This window comes from Onychostoma macrolepis, chromosome 02 (assembly GCF_012432095.1).
Source record: "Onychostoma macrolepis isolate SWU-2019 chromosome 02, ASM1243209v1, whole genome shotgun sequence".
NCBI classification, from domain to species: Eukaryota; Metazoa; Chordata; class Actinopteri; order Cypriniformes; family Cyprinidae; genus Onychostoma; species Onychostoma macrolepis.
Genome location: NC_081156.1, coordinates 27,892 through 52,715, shown reverse-complemented (window position 1 = coordinate 52,715; position 24,824 = coordinate 27,892). Strand labels below are relative to the sequence as shown.

General features: G+C 41.3%; 1 protein-coding gene and 1 long non-coding RNA gene across 4 annotated transcripts in view; one reads left to right on the top strand and one right to left on the bottom strand.

Moving 5' to 3' along the window:
* Positions 1-15,564, bottom strand: part of dis3l2 (DIS3 like 3'-5' exoribonuclease 2) — a 163,866-nt gene extending 148,302 nt beyond the window's left edge. Inside the window, exons 1-3 of one of the 3 annotated variants that reach the window (XM_058755140.1) lie at positions 15,434-15,564; positions 13,838-14,027; positions 13,359-13,753 (exon numbers count right to left, since the gene is read on the bottom strand). In XM_058755140.1, the coding sequence (XP_058611123.1) occupies positions 13,359-13,753; positions 13,838-14,022 (580 nt within the window). In that variant the 5' untranslated portion in view covers positions 14,023-14,027; positions 15,434-15,564. Of the gene's footprint in view, positions 1-13,358; positions 14,028-15,433 lie in introns of all 3 variants that reach the window. The other 2 variants (XM_058755132.1, XM_058755150.1) reach the window with 2 other exon arrangements.
* Positions 15,565-20,439: 4,875 nt separating this feature from the next.
* LOC131532397 (uncharacterized) lies at positions 20,440-21,541 on the top strand. Its single transcript, XR_009268889.1, has 3 exons — positions 20,440-20,898; positions 21,053-21,304; positions 21,465-21,541. It is a non-coding gene; the product is annotated as an uncharacterized LOC131532397 (long non-coding RNA).
* Positions 21,542-24,824: the final 3,283 nt, after the last annotated feature.

Here is a 24,824-nt window from a genome sequence, read left to right as displayed (position 1 = left end):
AAATTACCAGAAGTGGGATGAGTAACTCGCTTTACGCACCGCCGTCACCTCCTTGTCGTCATGTGCGTGCTACAGCCATCGATTTATTAATTAAATTATGATTGGATTCTGTTTGCAATAGACACTTACCTAAAGCCAAGTTTCGTGCCTCTAACAAGTGCTTTCAGATCAAAAAAAAGTTTGAATGTTATGCATTGTCATATGCAGAAAACATTTGAGGTTTGCCGCAGACTTGTCCCACCGCCTAGAACGCAACTGAATGTTTCTTCAAGCATGGAAAAAAAATGCAGAAAACTACTTTTAAAATAGGAAATTACGGACTATTTACGTACATATTTACAGCTGGTCTATTCGCACGGGACTATTATTACCTGAGGTAATTCTTAGGGACCTTTTTACAGAAGGTAAAAAGTCACTTTAATCTTTACTTAAATTGTCCGTAATGATTACGGAGATGGCACATTCTGATGGGACTAAAATCACTGAGAAGCTCTGTTGAAAATTACTTTACCGCACCTCTCCATGTTAAACTAATCCCATCCGAATAGGGCTTAATACATTTACATTACATTGGGGAAGTCGTGGCCTAATGGTTAGAGAGTCGGTTCGAGTCTCAAGACCGGCAGGGATTGTCGGTGGGGGGAGTGAATAACCAGCGCTCTCTCCACCCTCAATACCACGACCGAGGTGCCCTTGAGCAAGACACCGAAGCCCCAACTGCTCCCCGGGCGCCGCAGCATAAATAGCTGCCCACTGCTCCGGGTGTGTGTTCATGGTGTGTGTGCGCACTTTGGATGGGATAAATGCAGAGCACTAACTCAGAGTATGGGTTACCATACTTGGCCACTTCACGTCACTTTCACATTATCATTACATTTAGCAGACGCTTTTATCCAAATGACACGTAACGAAAACCGATAGAGTAGAAAAAGAATAGAGCAAGCTAGTGTTAGAGGCCTTTTTTTTTGCTTTTGTTAATTGTATAATAAATAAAACCAAATAGAATACAAAAAGATTAGAAAAGCTAGTGTTTTTTTTGTTTTTAAGAAAACAAGCAGTTAGTAAATGAAGAGTGCAAGTCTAAAAGGGGCACGTTTTTTTTCTAAAGAACAGAATTAGAATAGGGAGTGCTAGAGTTAGAGGGTCAAATAAAGATGGGAGAGGTGTTTTTAGCCGATTCTTGAAGATGGCTAAGGACTCAGCTGCACGGATTAAGTTTGGCAGATCATTCCACAAGGAGGGAATATTTAATGTAATGGCACATTTCTGATGTTTATTGTAAAGTGTCCTTGAGCTCTGGAAAGGCGCTATATAAATAAAACACTACTACTACTACTACTACCACTACTACCAGACAACAAAACAGCCATTTTTTGGCTGTTAAAAGAAAGGTGCACTCGTTCAAAACAGTTGCAAGTTCAATGCAGTGACCATTTTCTCCAGCCAATCAGTGATCAGCAGAGTTCATGTCACATTTCGGTAACGGTACAGTTCGCTTGGAACCTCGGCCGAGGTGGTACTAAAAACAAAAGTACCAGGTACTGTACCCAGTGGAAAACCCCCCAAAAGTGAGCTGTACTGAATCATACCGTGCTGTAACATGCAGTGGAAAAGCACCATAAAATTCAGTGAAAGTGATTTTGTGCCTCTTTGGGATGGCACAATAAAGCGACTTTCACTTGCAGAATGCAAGCTTCTAAAGGGCACATAAGTCTGAAGTAATGAATTTAGGTAAAGGGGTGCAGAGCCAGTGGTGGTTTTGTAGGCAAACATTAAATACCTTGAATTTTATGCGAGCAGCTATTGGTAGCCAGTGCAAATTGATAAACAGAGGCGTGACGTGCATTCTTTTCGGTTCATTAAAAATGAATCTTGCTGCCACGTTCTGGATTAATTGTAGGTTTGATAGAACTGGCTGGAAGACCTGCCAAGAGAGTACTGCAATAGTCCAGCCTGGACAGAACAAGAACTTGAACAAGGAGTCGTGAAGCATGTTCCGAAAGAAAGCGCATGTTGAATAAAGCAAATCTGCAGGACTGGGCAGCTTTAGCAATGTGGTCTGAGAAAGTCAGCTGATTATCAAACATAACTTTCTGGCTTCTGGCTGTTTTATGGTTGATGTGCCTAACTGGATGGTGAAATTTTGATGAAACAACGGGTTTGATGGAACCACAAGCAGTTCTGTCTTGACAAGGTTGAGTTGAAGGTGAAGGTCTTTCATCCAGCAAGAAATGTCTGTTAGACAAGCTGAGATGCGAGCAGCTATTGTCGGATCATCAGGATGGAATGAGAGGTAGAGTTGAGTGTCATCAGCATAGGAGTGATATGAAAAGTCATGTTTCTGAAGGACAGAACCTAGTGATGCCATGTAGACGGAGAAGTGGTCCAAGTACTGAGCCCTGAGGCACCCCAGTAGTTAGATGTTGCAACTTGGAGACCTCAACTCTCCAAAATACCTTGAAGGACATATCTGAGAGGTAAGACTCAAACCACTGGAGTGCGGTTCCTGAGATGCCCTTTCCCAATAGGGTTGACAGGAGGATCTGTTGGTTAACCGTATCAAAAGCAGCGGACAGATCCAGCAAGATAAGTATTGAAGATTTGGATTGCGCTCTTGCCAGTCTTAGGGCTTCAACAACAGAGCAAGGCAGTCTTGGTTGAGTATCCACTTCTGAAACCAGACTGGTTGCTGTCGAGGAGGTTGTTCTGTGTGAGAAAGGCAGAGACTTGATTGAACACAGCTCGTTCAACGGTTTTTGCAATGAAAGGAAGGGTTAAAGGTGGGTTTCTTAAGTAGTGGGGTTATACAAGCCAGTCTAAATGTTGAGGGGAAAACACCAGTGTGAAGGGAATGTTAATGATGTGAGTGAGTGCAGGTACAACTGCAGGAGAAATGGCTTGAAGGAGATTAAATGGAATAGGATCAAGTAGAAGGATGATTAGAAAGGATGAGTTTGGAGACTTCTGCCTCAGAGAGTGAGAAGGATGTGAACGAGTGTATGTTTGCTGGTACGATGTGCTTTACAGAATGTGGTGTGGAAAATTGTGCACAGATGGTTTTAATTTTATTAATGAAGAATGTGGCAAAGTCGTCAGCTATTAAGACTTGATGGAGGGGGAGGAGGAGGACAAAGGAGGGAGGAAAATGTTTTAAAGAGCATGCGAGAGTTAGACAAATTGTTCATTTTGTTATGATAGTTGGTCCCTTTTAGCAGTGGAGACATTAGCAGAGAAGAACGAGTAGTGACTGATACACATTAAGGTCAGGGCTGGTCCGAATACCATTTTTTTTTTTGCTTCGAAGCTTCGGTAGCAATCAGCAATTCAGAGGGAGGGGGCTGAACATATTCTTCTCTCTAATAAAGCCAGGAATCTCTGTCTGTCTGTTTGCATTTTTATTATGTCGAGAACAGTTCATCCAATCGACTTCACGCGTGGTGGGTATGTTGCTGCGGACTCAAGGGAATGCAGTGTCGCATTTTGGTGCAATATGGACACGCGACACGTTCAGAATTGATAAACTTAATAAACTACAGAACAGCTCGAGCCGGAAGCGCCGTGCCTCACGCGGGCAGGGTTTACATGCTCCGAGAATGGACACTGCACTACTGATACAAAACAAAACACACAGGTCTGTTAAGAGCAATACTTTTAATAAGGTAGTCTAACATTTTTCTAACAAACAAATCACTCCCAAATCAGAAATTAGCAGCACAGTAATTACTGACACCGTAAAGGGTAGGCTATTTAAATAAGAGAACAATGAAAAATAAATGAACGAAGTTCAATGAATTGAAAAAAAAGAACACGGCAGCATACTTTTCAATAACAGCATCACACATTTTAATTAATGAACAGTTTAAATAAAATTAAATGAATTCCCCCTTATACAGAATAGGCTAACGTTAGGCTGGATAGACAGCTTTTTTGTGATCGATTGCTTCAGTCTGTTGTGCTGCTGAGGTTTGTGATTGTAGCTCCGTGTATCTTCGCTTTTTATTGAATCTCTACCTTACTTTCGCTCCCTTTTGTCTAAAGTGATAATATATAACTTAATTCGCACCATATTTCTGGTGTTATCTTTCAAACTAATCTAACTAATTTGATCGTCCGCTTTTAAAACTGCGAGTGCAGCTTGTTAGCCCGTTAGCTTGTCACTCGCGGTTCCATTTGCATTTCTATTCGCGCCTATTATTATTATTATTATTTTTTTCCCCTCGCTCCGTTTTTCACAAGCTCATCAAACAACAGTGGTAAGTGGTAAGTTAATTTGGTATCATTCATCAATCACGGTGAGTAATGGCTTCTTCTCCTGCTATTGTTGTTTGCACGGTTTGCCACATGTATAGTTTATCTGTCTCTGTCAGCAGCGAGGGATTCACATGTGATAAATGCAGGGAAATAGTTAGGCTGACAGAGAAGGTTTTAGAACTAGAGACACGCATCCAAACTTTAGTTGAGGATAGTAAGAATGTGAGGGCTGTAGATACTGCTTTGGATGCGACTAGCTCAGGGAGTCCTGTACATTGTTCGGTTTCGGTTGAGCCCGTGCAGCAGAGCAACTGGGTGACTGTGAGGCGGCCTAGTCGCGGGTCAAAACACCACTCTTCCGTTCCGATCAAAACATCAAACAGGTTCTCCCCACTCAGTGAAGCACCCACTGAGAAACCTGATGAAAGTGCTCAAGTTATTGGCGATTCTATTGTACGGAACGTGAAAATAGAGACACCAGCCACCATAGTCCATTGTTTACCAGGAGCCAGAGCGCCTGACATCTTGGCAAATTTAAAAGTGCTGACTAATGCTAAACGTAAATTCAGTAAGATTGTTATCGACGTCGGCGCTAATAATGTTCGACTTCGCCAGTCGGAGATCACTAAAAATAATGTTAAAGAGGTGTGTGAACTTGCAAGTACGATGTCAGACACTGTAATATGCTCTGGTCCACTCCCTGCTTACCGTGGCGATGAGATTCATAGCAGACTGTCAGCACTCAATGGCTGGATGTCTAAGTGGTGCCCGCAAAATAACATAGGCTTTATAGACAATTGGAAGAATTTTTGGGGCAGACCTGACCTGTTGAAAAGAGATGGTGTTCATCCCTCCTGGGGTCGTGCCGTTCTTCTCTCTAGAAATATGGCACATAGTCTTAGAGTTCGTACTTGACTAACTGGGGCCCAGGTCAGGAAGCAGACAGACTGGCTAAACCGATCGTCTGCTAGCCGCCTCACGTCAGTTAACTCAGCACATAGAAACTTTTTCACCTAGATATCACACTATAGAGACTGTGTCTGTTCCCCGAACTAGAAAATACAGAAAACATCCAAACCAAAGTAATAGTACCAATTAAATTGATGTTCAACAAATAAAAAACCGATGTAATACAGATAAACACACGATAAAGCTTGGCTTATTGAATATTAGATCCCTTTCTTCAAAAGCACTTTTTGTAAATATGTTCACTGACCATAAACTAGATGTGCTTTGTCTGACAGAAACCTGGCTGAAACAAGATGATTACATTACTTTAAACGAGTCTACACCACAAGATTACGGTTACAAACATGAACCGCGTCCAAAAGGTAAAGGGGGAGGTGTTGCTACAATTTATAGCAATATTTTCAGTGTCTCTCAGAGGTCGGGTTTCAAGTATAATTCGTTCGAAGTAATGGTGCTTCATATAACGTTATCCAAAGAAACAAGTGTTAATGATAAATCCCCTGTGATGTTTGTACTGGCTACTGTATACAGGCCACCAGGGCACCATACAGACTTTATTAAAGAATTTTCTGATTTTCTATCGGAGTTAGTGCTGACTGCAGATAAAGTCCTAATCGTTGGTGATTTTAATATCCATGTTGATAATGAAAACGATTCGTTGGGATCAGCATTTATAGACGTTCTAAACTCTATTGGTGTTAAACAACATGTGTCAGGACCTACTCATTGTCAAAATCATACTCTAGATTTAATACTGTCACATGGAATTGATGTCAGTGGCATTGAAATTTGGCAGCAGAGCGATGAGATCTCAGATCATCTAGTCTCCTGTATATTCCATATAGCTAAAGCTGTAAAGCCAACTCCTTGTTACAAATACGGTAGAACCATTACCTCTACCACAAAAGACTGCTTTATAAATAATCTTCCTGACTTATATCAGTTCCTCAGCATATCCAATAGCTCAGAACAACTTGATGTAACAGGAACTATGGACTCTCTCTTTTCTAGCACTTTAGATGCGGTTGCTCCTTTACGCTTAAGGAAGATTAAGGATAAGAGTCCAACACCGTGGTATGAGCACACTCGTGCCCTAAAGAGAGTCTTCGCGGCCCGGTGAAACACACCAAATTGAGAAACTAACGGAATGCATAGTCGATATAAAAAAAACTGGATGACCCCACATGTAATAACCTAGAACATTATCTAACACTTGATGGCTGCTCGGTCAATTCTTCTTCATCAGTCAGGAACCTAGGTGTACTGTTTGATAGCAATCTTTCATTTGAAAGCCATGTTTCTAGCATCTGTAAAACTGCGTTTTTTCATCTCAAAAGCATATCTAAATTGCGACCCATGCTCTCAACGTCAAATGCAGAAATGTTAATTCATGCGTTTATGACCTCAAGGTTAGACTATTGCAATGCTTTATTGGGTGGTTGTTCTGCACGCTTGATCAACAAACTACAGTTGGTCCAAAATTCAGCAGCTAGAGTCCTTACTAGAACCAGGAAATATGACCATATTAGCCCGGTTCTGTCAACACTGCACTGGCTCCCTATCAAACATCGAATAGATTTTAAAATCTTGTTAATTACTTATAAAGCCCTGAATGGTTTAGCTCCTCAGTACTTGAGCAAGCTCTTATCACAATATAGTCCTCCACGTCCACTGCGTTCTCAAAACTCTGGCCGTTTGATAATACCTAGAATATCAAAATCGACTGCGGGCGGCAGATCCTTTTCCTATTTAGCACCCAAACTCTGGAACAATCTACCTAACACTGTTCGGGAGGCAGACACACTCTGTCAGTTTAAATCTAGATTAAAGACCCATCTCTTTAGCCTGGCTTACACATAACACACCAATACGCTTCTATTATTCAAATCCGTTAAACGATTGTTAGGCTGCATTAATTAGATCAACCGAAACCGGGAACACTCCCCATAACACACAATGTACTCGTTACATCGTAAGTAGAATGGCATCTATGCTAATATTTGTCTGTTTCTTTCCTATTCTGTTTCTCAGCCCGTATCCGATCAGATGGTGGATCAGCACCAAGAGATGATGTCTACAGCCCTGATCATCAATGGAGACCAGGATACCCAGATGGCCCCCAGAGACATATCCCCAGCGAAAACCTAGATTAAAATACAATAAAACTAAAAAAAAAAATATATAACAAAATAACTAAAAATATAATAAAATACCTAACTACATAATACTTCTATTGTTAGAAATTGCAACAAAATTAAAATAGAAATATAAACTTTTGAACTGCGGGTTTCGTCTGGTCAGAGGAGAACTGGCCCCCCCGACTGAGCCTGGTTTCTCCCAAGGTTTTTTTTTTCTCCATTCTGTCTCAGAGGGGGTTTTGGTTCCTTGCCACTGTCGCCTCTGGCTTGCTCAGTTGGGGACACTTAATTTCTAGCGATTATCGCCGATTTGATTGCACAGATAATATTTAAACTAAACTGAGCTAGACAATGACATCTCTGAATTCAATAATGAAATGCCTTTAACTGAAAATTGAGTGTTTAATCCTATCATTATACATTACTGACACTCTATCCTCCAATTTGATACTGTTAAGTGCTTTGACACAATCTGTATTGTTAAAAGCGCTATATAAAAGGTGACTTGACAGCTCACATTTCTAAATGAATGGGTCTCATAACCCTAGCAATGAACTCCACTATGGCATCTGGTATCTCTCTCTTTCTTTTCTCCGTTATTTGCAAGTATTTCCCAAGCAAATTAAGTGCACGTTTTTATCATGTGTAAAATTACTGATTAACATGGTGGATAAAAGCAGCTCGTTTTTTTACACCAACAATATACAGGTGCTGGTCATATAATTAGAATATCATCAAAAAGTTGATTTATTTCACTAATTCCATTCAAAAAGTGAAACTTTTATATTATATTCATTCATTACACTCAGACTGATATATTTCAAATGTTTATTTCTTTTAATTTTGATGATTATAACTCACAACTAAGGAAAAAACCCAAATTCAGTATCTCAGAAAATTAGAATATTACTTAAGACCAATACAAAGAAAGGATTTTTAGAAATCTTGGCCAACTGAAAAGTATGAACATGTACAGCAGTCAATACTTAGTTGGGGCTCCTTTTGCCTGAACTACTGCAGCAATGCGGCGTGGCATGGTGTCGATCAGTCTGTGGCACTGCTCAGGTGTTATGAGAGCCCAGGTTGCTCTGATAGTGGCCTTCAGCTCTTCTGCATTGTTGGGTCTGGCATATCGCGTCTTCCTCTTCACAATACCCCATAGATTTTCTATGGGGTTAAGGTCAAGCGAGTTTGCTGGCCAATTAAGAACAGGGATACCATGGTCCTTAAACCAGATACTGGTTGCTTTGGCACTGTGTGCAGGTGCCAAGTCCTGTTGGAAAATGAAATCTGCATCTCCATAAAGTTGGTCAGCAGCAGGAAGCATGAAGTGCTCTAAAACTTCCTGGTATACGGCTGCGTTGACCTTGAACTTCAGAAAACACAGTGGAACAACACCAGCAGATGACATGGCACCCCAAACCATCACTGACTGTGGAAACTTTACACTGGACCTCAAGCAACGTGGATTGTGTGCCTCTCCTCTCTTCCTCCAGACTCTGGGACCCTGATTTCCAAAGGAAATGCAAAATTTACTTTCATCAGAGAACATAACTTTGGACCACTCAGCAGCAGTCCAGTCCTTTTTGTCTTTAGCCCAGGCGAGACGCTTCTGACGCTGTCTGTTGTTCAAGAGTGGCTTGACAAGGAATGCAACAGCTGAAACCCATGTCTTGCATACGTCTGTGCGTAGTGGTTCTGGAAGCACTGACTCCAGCTGCAGTCCACTCTTTGTGAATCTCCCCCACATTTTTTAATGGCTTTTGTTTCACAATCCTCTCCAGGGTGCGGTTATTCCTATTGATTGTACACTTTTTTTCTACCACATTTTCCTTCCCGTCGCCTCTCTATTAATGTGCTTGGACACAGAGCTCTGTGAACGGCCAGCCTCTTTTGCAATGACCTTTTGTGTCTTGCCCTCCTTGTGCAATGTGTCAATGGTTGTCTTTTGGACAACTGTCAAGTCAGCAGTCTTCCCCATGATTGTGTAGCCTACAGAAATAGACTGAGAGACCATTTAAAGGCCTTTGCAGGTGTTTTGAGTTAATTAGCTGATTAGAGTGTGGCACCAGGTGTCTTCAATATTGAACCTTTTCACAATATTCTAATTTTCTGAGATACTGAATTTGGGATTTTCCTTAGTTGTCAGTTATAATCATCAAAATTAAAAGAAATAAACATTTGAAATATCAGTCTGTGTGTAATGAATGAATATAATATAAAAGTTTCACTTTTTGAAAGGAATTAGTGAAATAAATCAACTTTTTGATGATATTCTAATTATACGACCAGCACCTGTAGGCTACTTACAGAACTCGGGTGATTTTTCAAACTTGATGTGCTGTTGTGGTAGGCCAGTTTTAAAATCGCATATTTGGCACACTGCCTTTGTCTTGTCCTCACTCAATTTAAAGTGCTCCCTCCCACACAGCTGAGGTCTTTGACATTTTTGTCTTCTCTTCCAGGTGAACTGAATCATAACGCATGACGTTCACTCATGGGCATTTCATATTCAAGCACAAATGAGAACAGTTTCGCGGGGGATGCGAGGTGTTCAAGAAAAATAAATAAATAAATAAAATATTCGAATCTCAAAATTGAAAATCGAATGCCAACCCAAAGAACAAATATTCGAATAATCTGGTCCAGCCCTAATTAAGGTCAGTATGATTTTTTTTTTTTGCGGCATACCCTTTCAGCAGCCCTGAGCATAGAACGATGAGCTTAATACGTTTACGTTTGAAAACGCATCTTTTCATCGTTTTGGCCTTCCATCCACATTGGTGTTTTTGTCAAGAAAAACTGAGCTTTTTGAAAACGCTCTCCAAAGTAGATGCATTTGATAATGCCGCTTTCACGTTGTAGTGTGGACTGTAAAAAGGAGCCTTTTGAGAACGATGACACATGTTTAGTCACGTGACGCATATTGAACCAATACATATGTTTATTAGGGCTGCAACAACAAATCGATAAAATCGATTATTATTGATAACAAAATGCATCTAAAATAGTGGAGAAAACGGAATGAGATGCTGCAGTAGAAGTACGTGATCCAAGCTGCTCAAAACATAAGAAATATTTATTTTAAGCTTTAAGCTAATGCATTAGCGTAATGGTTTGCCCTGTCAGGCGCTGTGACAGATACGTGTTCGTCCTCAGCGCAAAAACTTTCAGTTTACGGTCATATCCTTATCTGTAAATGTCACAAATTCACGCAAGCATTTCCATTTTTGCATAAAGGTCCGTCCTGATACTGCACGTTCCGTCTGTCTGACGCGCAACACAGTAGAGAGGAGAGGAGTTAGTAGCTACTCAGTGCAAAAACATTCATTGTGCTGAAATAGCTGTTGTTGAATGTTAAATTAAGGTTTAAAAGTCAACAGGTAGCGCACGTATTTTATGAGAGTAGGAACTGTAAAGGGATACAGCGTGTAATTCTGAATATAAATATCAGATGCTTCATAACCGCCTTTTACGGAAGACGTGACTGTGATCAAAGAGAACGTGTGTTCCTGCAGAACATTACTCTTACCTGTTGGTTAACACTGGGTTTAGGTTTTATTCGTCCTTATTATATTTATCATCATTTTAATTTTTAATGTAGCGATTTATATTCACTATACAGCGCCTAACAAATTTATGTAAGGTTTTAAAAAACAAAATTATCTAAGGTTTGTGCCACTGCTGCTCTAAACTAACAGTATTGGTGATTACCAAAATCATTTTTTAGCTTTCTGTATTGGTTAGTAGGCTTGGGCGGTAATACGGTAATATGGTATACCGCGGGATCTAAAAATAGCAACGGTATCAGTTTCAATACCGTTATACCGTCGTAAAAAACAATGCACTTATATAGGAGACGAGGATATATATTAAATATAATTTATTTAATGCCTAAAAATGCATATGCTTGGTTGTCATCACGTGACAGCGTGGAGGAGAAAGAGAGACAGGGGGAAAGATGGCGAGTCGAGCACCAAGTGACCTGGTCTCGAGAAAGAACACAACTTCTGCAGTTTGGCAGTATTTCGGGTTTCGACCGAACGAGAAGGGAGAGGTGGTAAATACGGACGAGGCAATTTGCAAATTGTGCAACAAAAAGGTGACCGCGAGAGATGGAAATACCTCGAACCTAAGGTCGCATATACGAAACCACCATCCACTCACACTGCTGCGAGGATGGACCCGAGTTCACTCAGTGCAACCAACATGATCTCACAGAATTCCGTGTAATGTTCACGGACTTAATTAACCTCCGAATCTGTGGTGGCATCACGGAATCGCCGAAAATTCCGTGATGGGCTCACAGAAAAAATTCCGTGATGGACTCACAGAAGTGATACCAATGTAAGTCAGTGACAGGCATCAGCCGTGCTCACGCACGGAAACCATTAGCATCAACATGCCGACGCGATACTGGGAAATTTATCGTCATCATTATTGTTCAGAACTGGGTAGGTTTAGGGTAGGGGTGGGATCAGGTACTCCAGTGAAAGTATAACTGCATCGGAGTCACTCTTTTTACGTGGTCCGATGCAGCGCTGGTGTTGAACCAGTGAATCCGTGCATGGACCACGGCTGGTGCCTTCTGTGAGCCCAGCACGGAATTTTCGGCGATTCCGTGATGTCACCACAGATTCGGAGGTTAATTAAGTCTGTGAACATTACACAGAATTCTGTGAGATCAGGTTGGTGCAACAGTTTCAACGCCTCCCGATGCAGGACCAACAACATCTAGGTCCACCGACAGCCGCTTTGCAATACTTTTTAATAATATGGATGTTTATGTTAATTTAATTCTGTTTGACTGTTGTATTTGCACTTTTTTCTAAACTGCTATTTGTTGCTAATAAAAGTTGTTAATATTGTTGTGCATGTTATTGTTTCAGTATTAGTGTTTGGTATTCAGTTTCTGAACGGTTTAGGCACAAGCCAACAGTTTGGTGACACTGTCTGAGCCTTATGTCATAATGTTTTTATTATTCACGGTAATACCGTATACCGAGGTAAAATAGGGAGGAGGTTTGACGGTATCAAAATTTGGAAACCGCCCAAGCCTATTGGTTAGTCCTCGAATAATTATTGCTTTTTTCCCCCCCCATTTAAAAAAAAAAGAAAAAGGCAGAAAAAGATACCCAATTACAGTCAAAAAGTACATAAACAATACCAGCAAGAATGCAAGCTGTTATGAAAGGCATAGGACAACATTTTTGTTATTGTGAATAAATACTAGCCTACTTAGTTTATTTGCCCAATAAATGACAATAACATTTTTAGATTTAAACAATTTTTTTGACAGATTCCCAAAATATTTGCGTTTTCTCTTTATGACAGGTGGTCTAATAAATTAAGCACTGTTTTCATAGCATTCAGTTGACACGTTTGCTTGAAGGACATTGGGCAGAATGTTGAAGTGTTTTTTTGTCAAAAAAAAAAATTAAAACTGGGCTTTTTTTTAAATCCGATTAAGTCAACAAACAAACAAAAACAAAAAAAAGAAAAAAATGGCCAACTAATCGATTATCAAAATAATCGTTAGTTGCAGCCCTAAAGATTATACTGGTATTGTGCCTGTTATGTGCGATTCACTTTCACACTATATTGCTAGATGTGTTACTTTGTACACTCTTAATATCACGGTCCTGCAAAGATGACACTGTTTGCGGCAATACATGAGGGCATTTGTGTTTTAGGTCAGAGATACAATTGTGAGTGAGAGCGACCTGAACGCATCCAGCCAGAAGAATAGCAGTGAGCTATTCCCAGTGAGCTTTTTTGAGGCTTTACGCATGCGCAGTAAAGCAAATTTAACATTTTCTGACATTACAGTGTGGATGAGAAATTTTGGAAAATGCTTGAAAATACTAGTGTGGATGGAGAGCGTTTTAAAATGAAAACACCATTTTCAAGTGTATCCAGACTGATGCAGATGTTGCCTAAATGTATATGAAATAAATAAGGCTTGGTTTTGAGAAACTGGCTCTTCATTTCAGTAAGTACCTTGAGTATGAGGAGCTTTGATGTTTTTATTTGGTGATTTCCCAGCAATAATGAGGTCAACTTCAGGACCACATGCCCCCTTGTCTTTTTTCACTAAATTTCCTTTTAATCTCTTCTTCTTTGATTTGTTCTTTGCTTGTTCCTCCTCACACGAACAGCTCAGCTGTTGACAGTCAGTTTCCTCAGATCCCACCAGATTTGAGCTCACTTTGATGTCTTTTTCATTTCTCTTGTGTTGCTGTTTTGAGGGTACCTTTTTGGGTGCAGTAGCCTTATGTAGCTCCATTTTGGGATGCTTTTCCAGCATGCTAGGCTTCATGCCTTGGTCTTCAGTGCATGTCACCTGATAGCTGGTTTTGTCCGTGTGCAAACAGATGGAGGCATCAGCATTCTGCCTACTCGGTTGAAAGGATAAGCTATCAACAGAATAAGATGACTCTGAATTGCCCTTTTTTCTCCTGCTCACAACATTCACAGACCTGCTAACTGATGTACTCAAGCTCTCCTCCACCTGCTGCTTCGCTAGCTCTTGCAAGTAAGAACGAAACTTGCCATTCTGATGCTGATTCAGAAGTCTGGCATAGGCGTCCTTCTGGGATCGGAGGAGATTTTGTGCACCATCTCTAGGTTTAGTAGCTCTCTTTACTTTAGGGGAAGATGCCATAATCTCTGCAAAGAATCAACATGTCGGTGGTCACAACCGGTTAATGGAACAGAGCAGCTTTTGTTTTGAATAATCAACAATTATCATATAATCAAATCTTGACTTACTATGTCTTAAAAAACAAAAACAAATATTTAATATGACTGAAATACTGTTTATAAATGTTTATTCAACTAGTCACTTTTTAGTCCATGTGTACTTTTACACTCTCGTTCACTTAATTCAGGGAAAATCTGTCATTGTTGGAACCTATTTTCTGTTAATGATAACAGTGATGTAATTTACATAAATTGCTTTACAAAAGTGCTCTTGAATGGAGACAACTTGGGATGTGCCTTATGAAGACTTTAAAGTCGGCCAAAACATTAGGCTATTGTTTAAGAAAGTGAAGTCTGTTTGTAATGTAGAGGGAGTGTTGCACTTTTCTTCTTCAATAGAAATTTAGATTTATTTTCCCCCTAAGTTGAACCTCCTGTACAGTTTGTTCAGCATGTTTTTTTGTTTTTGTTTGTTTGTTTGCTTTTTGTGCTTGATATAGAATTAAGTATGAGAATTAACTGCTGTAAAATTTTACTAAGGCTGATTTCATTACAGCATTTTATGCATCCTAAATACACAACTGTAAATTATGAATTAAGTTAATAAATTATGAATTCTCAGTGTCTTATGTTTAGCAAGAATGCTCTTCGTTGACTCAGTTTCGTACAGAATAAAAAAGTACTCTAACTTGCTGAAACAAATAAATTTTTTAAAAAAGGAATATAGGCTATAGTAATAAAAACCTAAGAGTAAAATTATTGACTGATGTAGAAATGGGGTCAAAACTTTCTGAAGCAGTCATATATTGTGTAAAAACTGACAAAAAAAGAAGAAAAATCCCATTCATATAATATTGAAATTTTTTATGATTATTTCACTGTTCATTTAGATCAGTGATTCACAGCTCCAGTCCTCGGAACCCACACTGCTGATTTTGTATGTCTCCCTTATTTAACGCACCTGATTCAGATCATCAGCTCGTTGGTAGAGAGAGATCCATGAACTGAACCGTGTGTCAGATAAGAGAAACGTACAAAATGTGCAGAGCAGCGTGGGTACCGAGGACTTAACCTCTGGTTTAGATCATCACGTTTAAAAATGTAGATAAACATGCAAAAGTTTAAATGAAAGTCAACACTAGGACATAAAAGTGTTTGCGGTTGAAGAAACACCCTTACATAACTCCCATTTCTCATGTTTAGAGTTTAGTTTAATCCATGGTTTATCAATGAAGGGATTTACTAATGTGTGAGGCAACCTAATTGTTTACAACGAGCTTAACAGCTTCATTCTGGAGCACGCAGTATCTTTCAATAAAATTCACCTGTATACCAATGGAAAGCTATATTAATAAGCATAAATAACAACTCACCATCTATAGCTGCTTTTCAGAGTGAATATCTGTAGCAAAATTTCGTCCGACACCTTCGAACAACACCACCAACTGCGCATTTCTTCCGGGTCCTATAAATGATACGCTGTCGTTGCATCGTGGGAATTGTAGTTCTCTTGCGTAGTGACGTTACGCCTGAGGCTTCGAAGTATCGTATGGATGTATTTTTTCATTTTTTATGCTTTATTAATTCAATGCCACAAGAACAAGAGGTATTACATATTCATGTCAAATTAACATTAGCTGATAAAAAAGAAGAAAAGAAAAGAGGAAAAAAGAAAGGAAGAAAATTACATAAATGTAATGCTTTCGGAGCATTACATGTTTTCTGTGCTTTTTTTTTTTTTTTTTTTTTTTGCTTGTTCCAAGAGATTTACATATAATTTAAAGTCATTTATAAAATGGGAAAAATGTGGTCTACATTGAGCCCACTTTTTCCCAAAAGGCACAGGCAAATTTACAATCATAAAAAAGATGTTCTGTAGTTTCAATTTGATCATCGCAAAAGGAACAGTTGTTAATATCAAGACCAAATCGACATCTCAAAAATTCTCTAGAAGGATATACTCCATTAAGAATTTTAAAATGGACTTCCTTTGCTTTTGGTGCAACTGGAAATTTCAAATATTTTGTTCTTAAAATTTTAACTTCATCCTTAGAGAAATATTGGAATATTACATTTTTATTTGAAGAAAAGGGATATAGTTCATTAACAAAAACATTCCGAATTACAGTATTGGATAAATTTGTGTTAGTAATAGAAACTCCATTCACCAAAAGCTGAGGAAGATAAAGTGTTCCATTATTTTGAGATAAATTACAAGACATCTGAATTATAGATTGTGGGATAGCTTTGATGATGTTATCATATTGTTTTCTGTCAAATAAATTAAATTTGGAACTAAAAGTTTCAAAAGACATTACTCCGGTATTATCTAATATTTGCATGACAGACCATATTCCTTTCTCCCACCAGTTTTTGTAGAATAAAGATTTGTTCTTAAATACAACATATCTACAGTTCCATAAAGGGACATTATGGGGTCTGAAATTATGCTTATAGATCATTTTCCAATAATGTAAAACCTGTTGATGAAACAGTGATAACTTAACAGGGAGTTTTTTAAGGTCATAATCACATCTTGTCAGTCCTCTGTCCTGTGTGTCATGTGTTCCCGCCTCTTGTATCCATATTTGGTCTTGTTCCTGTCCTTGTTAAGTGTGATTATTAGTTAAGTCTTGTCCAGCTGTGTTTAGTCATTATCAGTGATTGTCATGTGTATTTAGTTCGTGCCTGTTTAGTTAGTCCCTGTCCCTGTCCCTTCTCATGCCCTGATGTTCTCAATAAAGACTATTATTTTGAAGTTCATCCTCATCTGCGTGTTCCTCCCTGCTGTGTGCACTGTGACAGAAGACCAGACCTAAAAAGTAAGCGGCCCCTTCACCTCATTTTGTTTTGTTCGTTTTTTGTAAAGTTTTTATTTTGGTTCCTGTTTTGTTCCTGCTTGTCTGTTCCGCGGCAAGGAAGTCGCTGCTCGTCCATCCCGCCGTAGCCCACAGCAGGTGGGCGTGGGAGTTCGACGGGATCGCCGCGAGCCCCTCCTGTCTGCCGCCGTCCGCGGCTCTCTTCAGGCCGCCGTTCATGGGAGAGTTGCCGCCGTCGTCCGCCGGTTATGGCTGACTCTATGGCAAGCCCACCTGGAGCACATATGGCAAGCCCGCCTGGAGTTCAAGCCCGCCAGCCGCCACTGGCTCCAGTCCAGTGAAGGGTCCCTGTGGATCAAGTCCACACGTTATGGCCAGGAGTGCCGTCTTGTTGTGCCCACAGGAGCAGTTTTAATCAACCTGTCTTGTCCGCGGAGACTCGTCTGGGGCAGGTGACTTCTCTTGTTGTGGCCACGCAGGCCATTCCAGCCGCCTGCCTCCCTGTCGCAGAAGTGGAGGTGGTTGCTGAGGGACCTTGTGAGGGCCCCTGACTCCTTGTCATGCCCAGAAGAAGCCTCGGCTTCCAAGCCTAGCCCAGGAGGGCTTCCTGTTCCTGTGGCCTGTCCTGTCCCTGTCTGTTTAGCCCTGGAGGGCTATCCTGTCCTGTCTGTGTGTCTGGCCAGTGTCCTGTAGTAGAGCTCTGGGTGGAGTGGCCGGGCCGAGGGGACCGAGGCCTCCTGACCTCCCTGCCCTGCCATGGCTTCCGTCTGTCTGTTCCACTCTGGAGGTCCCCGTCCTGTGTTCCTGTCCATGTCTGTCCTGAGGGGCCTCCAGAGTGCCCACCCCCCTCCCTGGTGGAACTTTTACGGCACGGGTCGGGTCGTGTGGTGTGTGTGTGTCATGTGTTCCCGCCTCTTGGGTCCATATTTGGTCTTGTTCCTGTCCTTGTTAAGTGTGATTATTAGTTAAGTCTTGTCCAGCTGTGTTTAGTCATTATCAGTGATTGTCATGTGTATTTAGTTCCTGCCTGTTTAGTTAGTTTTCATCTGGTCTACTCGTTATTCCCCGGTGTTCCTGTCTGTATCAACTTTGCCTTGTCTTACCTGTCCTGATGTCCTCATTAAAGACTATTATTTTGAAGTTCATCCTCGTCTGTGTGTTCCTCGTTCCTCCCTACTGTGTGCACCGTGACCCATCTAAGGAAAAATGGATACCTCCTAATTTCATAAATATTTGACTGGGGATATGAAACCAAAAATTTTCATTTTTCAAAAAGTATTTTATTTTTTAATTGTACCCTTAATACATTCAATGTCAAGGGCTTTTAGTCCTCCCTCTTCATATTCGTTGACCAACATTCCTTTTCTAATGTAGTGTGTTTTTTTCCAGATAAAATTAAAGTTAGCTTGGTTTATAGCTTTTATTGCATTTTTAGTAAAAGAGATTGAGTAGGCTGGGTAGATGAGTCTAGAAATCCATTCCATTTTTGTAAGATAAATTCTGCCAATAATAGAAATATCTCTTTGAGACCACGAGTTTACACTTATCGAAAGTATTCCAAATGTTGAGATTGAGCGACGTATTATCCTTTGTAATGTGCATACCTAGGTACATACATATTTAACAGGAATATTGCAAACGGTTGATAGAGGAAAGTTATGAATTGGTAGTAATTCACATTTTTTTAAGATTTAATTTTAAGCCAGATGCCCTTGAGAAAAACTCTATGACTTGCAGAATTTTTGGAACTAGGTCAATGTTTTTCATGAATATGGTTGTCATCTGCCAATTGGCTGATGACTAACTGTTTGCCAAATACAATAAATTTTTCAAAATCAGAATTTTTTTATGAGAATGGAGAGCATTTCCGCTGCAGCAATAAAAAGCAGGGGAGAGATGGGGCAACCTTGTTTGATTCCTTTGTCAATTGAGAATCAATTGAGACATACCATGTGGTAATATAACTGTGCTATTCGTGTCTTTATAAATTAATTTAACTAGATTAATACAATTTTAAGTACGAAACAAATGTGTGTTCGATCATGTCAAAAGCTTTAAAAAAGTCTAGAAATAAAATGAAACCATCTTCAATTAAATAATTATAATCCAGTAAGTCAAGCATAAGTCGTATATTATTGTGAATTGAGCAGCCTTTTAAAAAACCTGACTGTCTCTGAAATGATCTGTGAAACTCCGGTTTTTAACCTGTTAGCATAAATATGAGTTAAAATTTTATAGTCATTATTAAGCAGGGTTATGGGCCTAAAATTGTTTATTAATTTATAATCTTTTCCAGGTTTGGGGATGAGAGTGATGATTCCTTGCTTCATAGTAGTTGGAAGAATGTGGGATTCAGATATTTCTTTCAACATATGAAAAACAAGGTCTTTAATATATTTCCAAAAATGCCTATAGAAGTTACTCGTTAACCCATCTGAACCAGGCGATTTGTCTAATGATAAACAATTCACTGCTTTTTCCACTTCCTCCATACTAATATCTGCATCACAAACATTTTTAAAACTCTCATCTACTGTTGGGGTCCAATCCTTAATGTGATCAAAGAAAGCATCAGCATCTGTACGTGAATAAGAGGAGGAGTATAAATTACTGTAGAAACAATAAATTTTCTTAGAACTTTTTTCAGGATCTGTACATTCTTGATCATTAATCAGTAAAGTTTTAATACCGTTACGTTCTTGTCTCTTTTTTTCCAGTCTACAAAAATATGCTGAACTCCTTTCCCCCTCCTCTATCCACTTTGCTCTCAATCTTGTATATGCTCCTTTGGCTTTATCAACATAAATGTTGTCTAACGAGGATCGAAGCAGAAGTAGTTTTTGTTTATCATTTTCACTTAAGAAGGATTTAATACAAATACTGTTTATTTCTTTGATAATTTCCAATTCTTTTTTTTTTTCTATTCCTGCTTAATAATTTACCGTAAGATATGGAGATCTGACATACTTCATACTTTAAATATTCCCATTTCTCTCTATAAGTTTTAAAATTCAAATCTCCATTTATGTTATTAATTGTAGCTATAATTTCATGACAAAAGGGTTCACTATGTAGAAGGTTTGAATTGAATTTCTAATATCCTTTTCTCCTTTGATAGGCGTTTGTAGGTTTAAGAATAAGCTTAACCATACAATCGTCAGTTAATGGTGCAGCAGAAACTATAGAGTCTGACTCCAGACCAGATCTAAATTCAGAGACTAACCAGAAATCTAACCTGGATTTGACTGAACCATCACGTTTAAACCACATGAAAACTTGAATACCAGGGTTTTTAGTGCGCCATATATCTATCAATTTAAACACTACAGAAGTCAAGCAATATGGGATTATAATGGTGTCTCAGGTATTTTGAAGGAGATCTATCACGCCATTCGTATTCACCATATTAAAATCCCCTCCAAAAATAAAATCTTCAGTAGGATACCTTTGGCATAGATCCTTCACTACTGTTATTGTTACAGAAGGAGACTCAGACAGAGGATTAGCAGGTAAACAGATAAGTTTATTAACAGCAACGGGTGCAGAATGAAATGGCGGGTGAGTATCTTGTGTTCTAGAACAGTTCTTGGGTTGATGTAGTATATAACCTTGTTTCTTGAGTCGCAGGAGATCGTGGGACGGAGACGGGAGAGAGCACACATCTCTGATGAGGAGTATAGAGACGGTCCACAAGGAGATGATGCACCACCGGGTTGGCACGTATGGTTGTGTTTTGGTGTTATGCCATACGGAACCGGGGACACTGAGCATGCATTAACGGTGCCAGTGGGGCTCGAACAGCCTTAGCCACCGGGTTGGCTCGTATGGTCATGTTGTGGTGATATATACGGTTGTGTTGAGGTTTTATGCCACTGAGCTACAAGAAAAGAAGAGCAGAAGCCACAGCAGCAGGAAGGACGAAGATAGGAGTAGACTGGCAGCTTCTGGGAGGACACCGGCAGCAGCACCAGCGATAGACAGGATACAGTGAGGATTAGTGTAGCAGCTCCAGGGAGGCAGTAAGTAGCAGCACTAACATGAAGAAAGCAAGGTAAAGGGAGAGGTAGTAAGAGAATATAAGTTTTAACATGAATTTTTTTGACAATCTGTATTAAATGTATTATATGCAGTTCACTGTAATTCATTAATATCTGCCCTACTGTAATGTTGCAGGAAGAGTTTGGAGACAATAGCAGTCCTGTCTGGATGTGACTCTGCAATATATCGTCCAAAGCAAAGTGTTTAAACATTGAGCTTCAATCACTGTACTACTGCATATCATAACCACATTTGTAGAAAAATGTTAATCCTAATCTAATTTTGGTTTTGATGTTTTTCAGCTATTGTGCAGTTGAAGACAGAATGCCTGAGAAGATCAAGTGTGCTACAACACTGATGATGACAATCTGAATACCAGCATCTGTGGTAAGCATGAGATTAGAATTGGTTTTGAAGTTTGTAAGGTAATTGCTTTGTGACCTTTGTGTAAAGTTTAGTTATGAATTTGCTTTTATTTTATTAGTTCATTAGTATTTGCATATGCAGTGATCCCATTGCGGGGATATTATTCATTTAATATTTACAGGATGGGACAAACTGTGTATAGCACTGAAGACCAAAGCAAGGACAATGCTGAAGACAGAAGAAGCAGAGAAATAAGCATACTAAAGCAGGTAAAGTTTATAAATACTTCTGTAAGATTGAGTGTTTCCGTCATGCACTGTTTTGATGTGAAAGCCAATCATCAAGTGTAAATGGTTCTCAGAAGAAAAATCTCTTGCAAGACATAAATCAGACCTGTCTTTCAAACTTTGTTCCCCTATCAAAAGCTACTCTCGATGCTGCGCTGAAAGCGCTATGGGAAAACATTCTTTGTTCGACCGGTTGTGAAGCACGTGTGTCAAACGCCAAGAATTGGCTTAAATAACCTCGGTTGGTGACGTCATGATCACATGCACCTGCGAGGTTATAAATAGACGTGACACAGAAACATCCTCAGGTTTCTTTGTCTTCAAGGACCGCATTGTGTGTGTGCGTGTGTTGTGTGAGAGAAAGAAGAGAAAAAAGGAATATATATTTATATAGGATATATATATATATATATATATATATATATATATATATATATATATATTAGTAAGATGGAAGAGTCTTATAAGAGATGCGTGCCTCCGTGTCACAGATTCTGTTTTGAGTGTTTGGGGGATGAGCACGCTGCCCTCGGGCTCGAGGGAGAATGCGAGCACTGCGATGTTCTGCCTATCAAAGTGCTTTGCGCGCGGCTCGCTTTTTTCAAAGAGGAGCGAGCCGCCGCTCCCTCGGGAAAATCCTGGGGGTCGCGTGTTGATCTGGCTGAGGCGCGTGAGACGGGTCCGCCCCTTTCTCTCGCGCTCTTGCCGGATCACGAGGTCCTCGCGTCCGCTTCTGAAGCGCGCTTCGGCGCTTCTTCTGAACGGGCCGAGGATTCTTCATCTCATGCTTCTGTGGAGATGGAGAGTGCCACCTCAGAGCACTCCTCCCGCGATGATAAAGCGTATGAGGAGTTACTCGAGGTGGTAACTCGAGCAGTCGATCGTCTACAACTAGACTGGCCACAGGAGCAGGAGAACCCCAAACGCTCAAAATTAGATGACAGGTTTCTGTCAGGTGGTCAGGGGGAGGGGCCTCAGCGACGGTCTCTCCCCTTCTTTGGCGATCTCCATGACGAGCTGGTTCGTTCATGGAGTAAGCCCTATTCGTCCCGTGTCTTCGTACCATCGACGTCGATTTATTCGACTATCGTGGATGCAAAGGCACGGGGCTACAGCATGATGCCCCAGGGGAAGAGACGCTTGCGGGCTATCTCTCCCCTGGGACTTCATCCTCCCTGAAAAAACCTATGCTCCCCACCAAGCCTTGTAGAATGACATCCTCGCTGGTGGGGAAAGCTTTTCAGGCAGCTGGTCAGGCTGGTGCTGCCCTGCACACCATGGCGGTTCTGCAGGCGTATCAGGCTGACCTGCTCAAAGACTTGAGCACAGGCGGCACCATCGATAAGGAGGCGTTTTCAGAGCTTCGCCGGGCCACAGATCTGTCTCTCCGTGCGACCAAGCAGACGGCCCGTTCCATCGGCCGTTCTATGGCTGCCATGGTTTCCACGGAGAGACATCTGTGGCTTAACCTCACGGGCATCAAGGAGAGGGATCGATCTTTCCTTCTTGATGCCCCCGTCTCGCCTAACGGCCTATTTGGCGAGGCTGTCAACACGGTCGCCACTAGGTTTCAGGAGGCGAAGCGCTACGAAGAAGCGTTTATGAGGTTCCTCCCCCTCCGTGCTCAAGCGTCGGGACTGTCGGCCACCCAGTCCCGACAAGGTCCGGTTCTTCTGAGGCGAGAAGCCCAGAAGGAGAGTGTGGCGTGTCGTGCGCCCCCTCGTAGAGACCGGGGAGCGGCTCGCTGCGCTTCTCAATCCGCCTCAAAGAGACCGGACCTGCGGAGCATCATCTCCGATAAAAAGAAGTCCTGAGGCTGGTGCGCCCAGGACCCAGGGGGTGTGTCCCCCCAGGGAGGGGCGCGTAAAATTCCAACAGAGAGTAGAGGCTCCTTCCTGGCACCCTCAGGGGGCCGCTGTACAATCTCCGCCGCCACTGGTGTTTCGGGGACCGGCGGTCTCCAGCGAAATGTTAGGTGTTCGGTTGCCTCCTGCCACGTTTCAGGACGCCAGACACTTAACATTCCCCCATCAAAGCGAAGTGTCAGAATTAGTGCCCCTTTCAGAGAAGCTGGCAGCGTGGAAGCTACTGCCAAATATCTCTCCGTGGGTAGAAAGGACTGTAGAGAAAGGCTACAGGATTCAGTTTGCGCTCCGCGTTTCAACGGTGTGGTCTCCACTTCCGTGAAACCGGAATGAGCGCATTTGTTGACACAGGAGTTGCAAACTCTGCTGGTCAAAGGGGCCATAGAACGTGTTCCCCTGCCAGACAGACAGTCAGGCTATTACAGCCGGTATTTTCTTGTTCCCAAGAAAGATGGGGGGTTGCGTCCGATTTTAGATCTTTGCGGGTTGAACCGCTACCTCAGAACATACAAGTTCAAAATGCTGACAATCAAGATGATTGTTTCTCACATCCAATCGGAGGATTGGTTTGTGACAATCGATCTAAAGGACGCTTATTTTCATATAGAAATTTTGCCACAACACAGGAAGTTCCTGAGGTTCGCTTTCAGGGACGAAGCCTACCAGTATCGGGTTCTTCCGTTCGGCCTAGCCTTGTCACCCCGCACTTACACCAAATGCATGGATGCAGCTCTGGGCATCCGCATTTTAAACTACATAGACGACTGGCTGATTCTGGCTCAGTCTCAGGAGCTAGCGCTTCGACATCGGGATGTCGTCCTAGCTCATCTCGAATCTCTGGGGTTGAGACTCAACGCCAAGAAAAGCGTTCTCTCTCCTGCTCAGAGGACAACGTATTTGGGGGTCGTATGGGATTCGATCACGATGCGGGCACAGCTGTCTCCTGCACGCGTCGAATCCATTCTAAACGCCCTAAAGAACATCAAGCTAGGCCAGAAGATTACTGTTCATTACCTTCAGAGGGTTCTGGGTCTCATGGCAGCTGCATCCACGGTGATACCCTTGGGTCTCCTGCACATGAGATTGTTTCAGTTGTGGCTCAGAGCCAGGGGATTTCATCCAAGGGCCAATCCCCAGAGGCAAATAAGGGTTACGCGCCAGGGGCTTCGTACCCTTTCTATGTGGTTCAGACCCCGGTTTCTGACTTTGGTTCCCAATCTAGGTCTGTGTTGTCGTCGCAAGATGCTAACGTCAGACGCATCCCTCACGGGCTGGGGAGCGGTCTTAGATGGCCGTCCAGCCCAAGGGATCTGGAGAGGTCATCTTCTCGAATGGCACATCAATTGCCTCGAAATGAAGGCTGTATTTCTGGCCCTGAAATACTTCCTC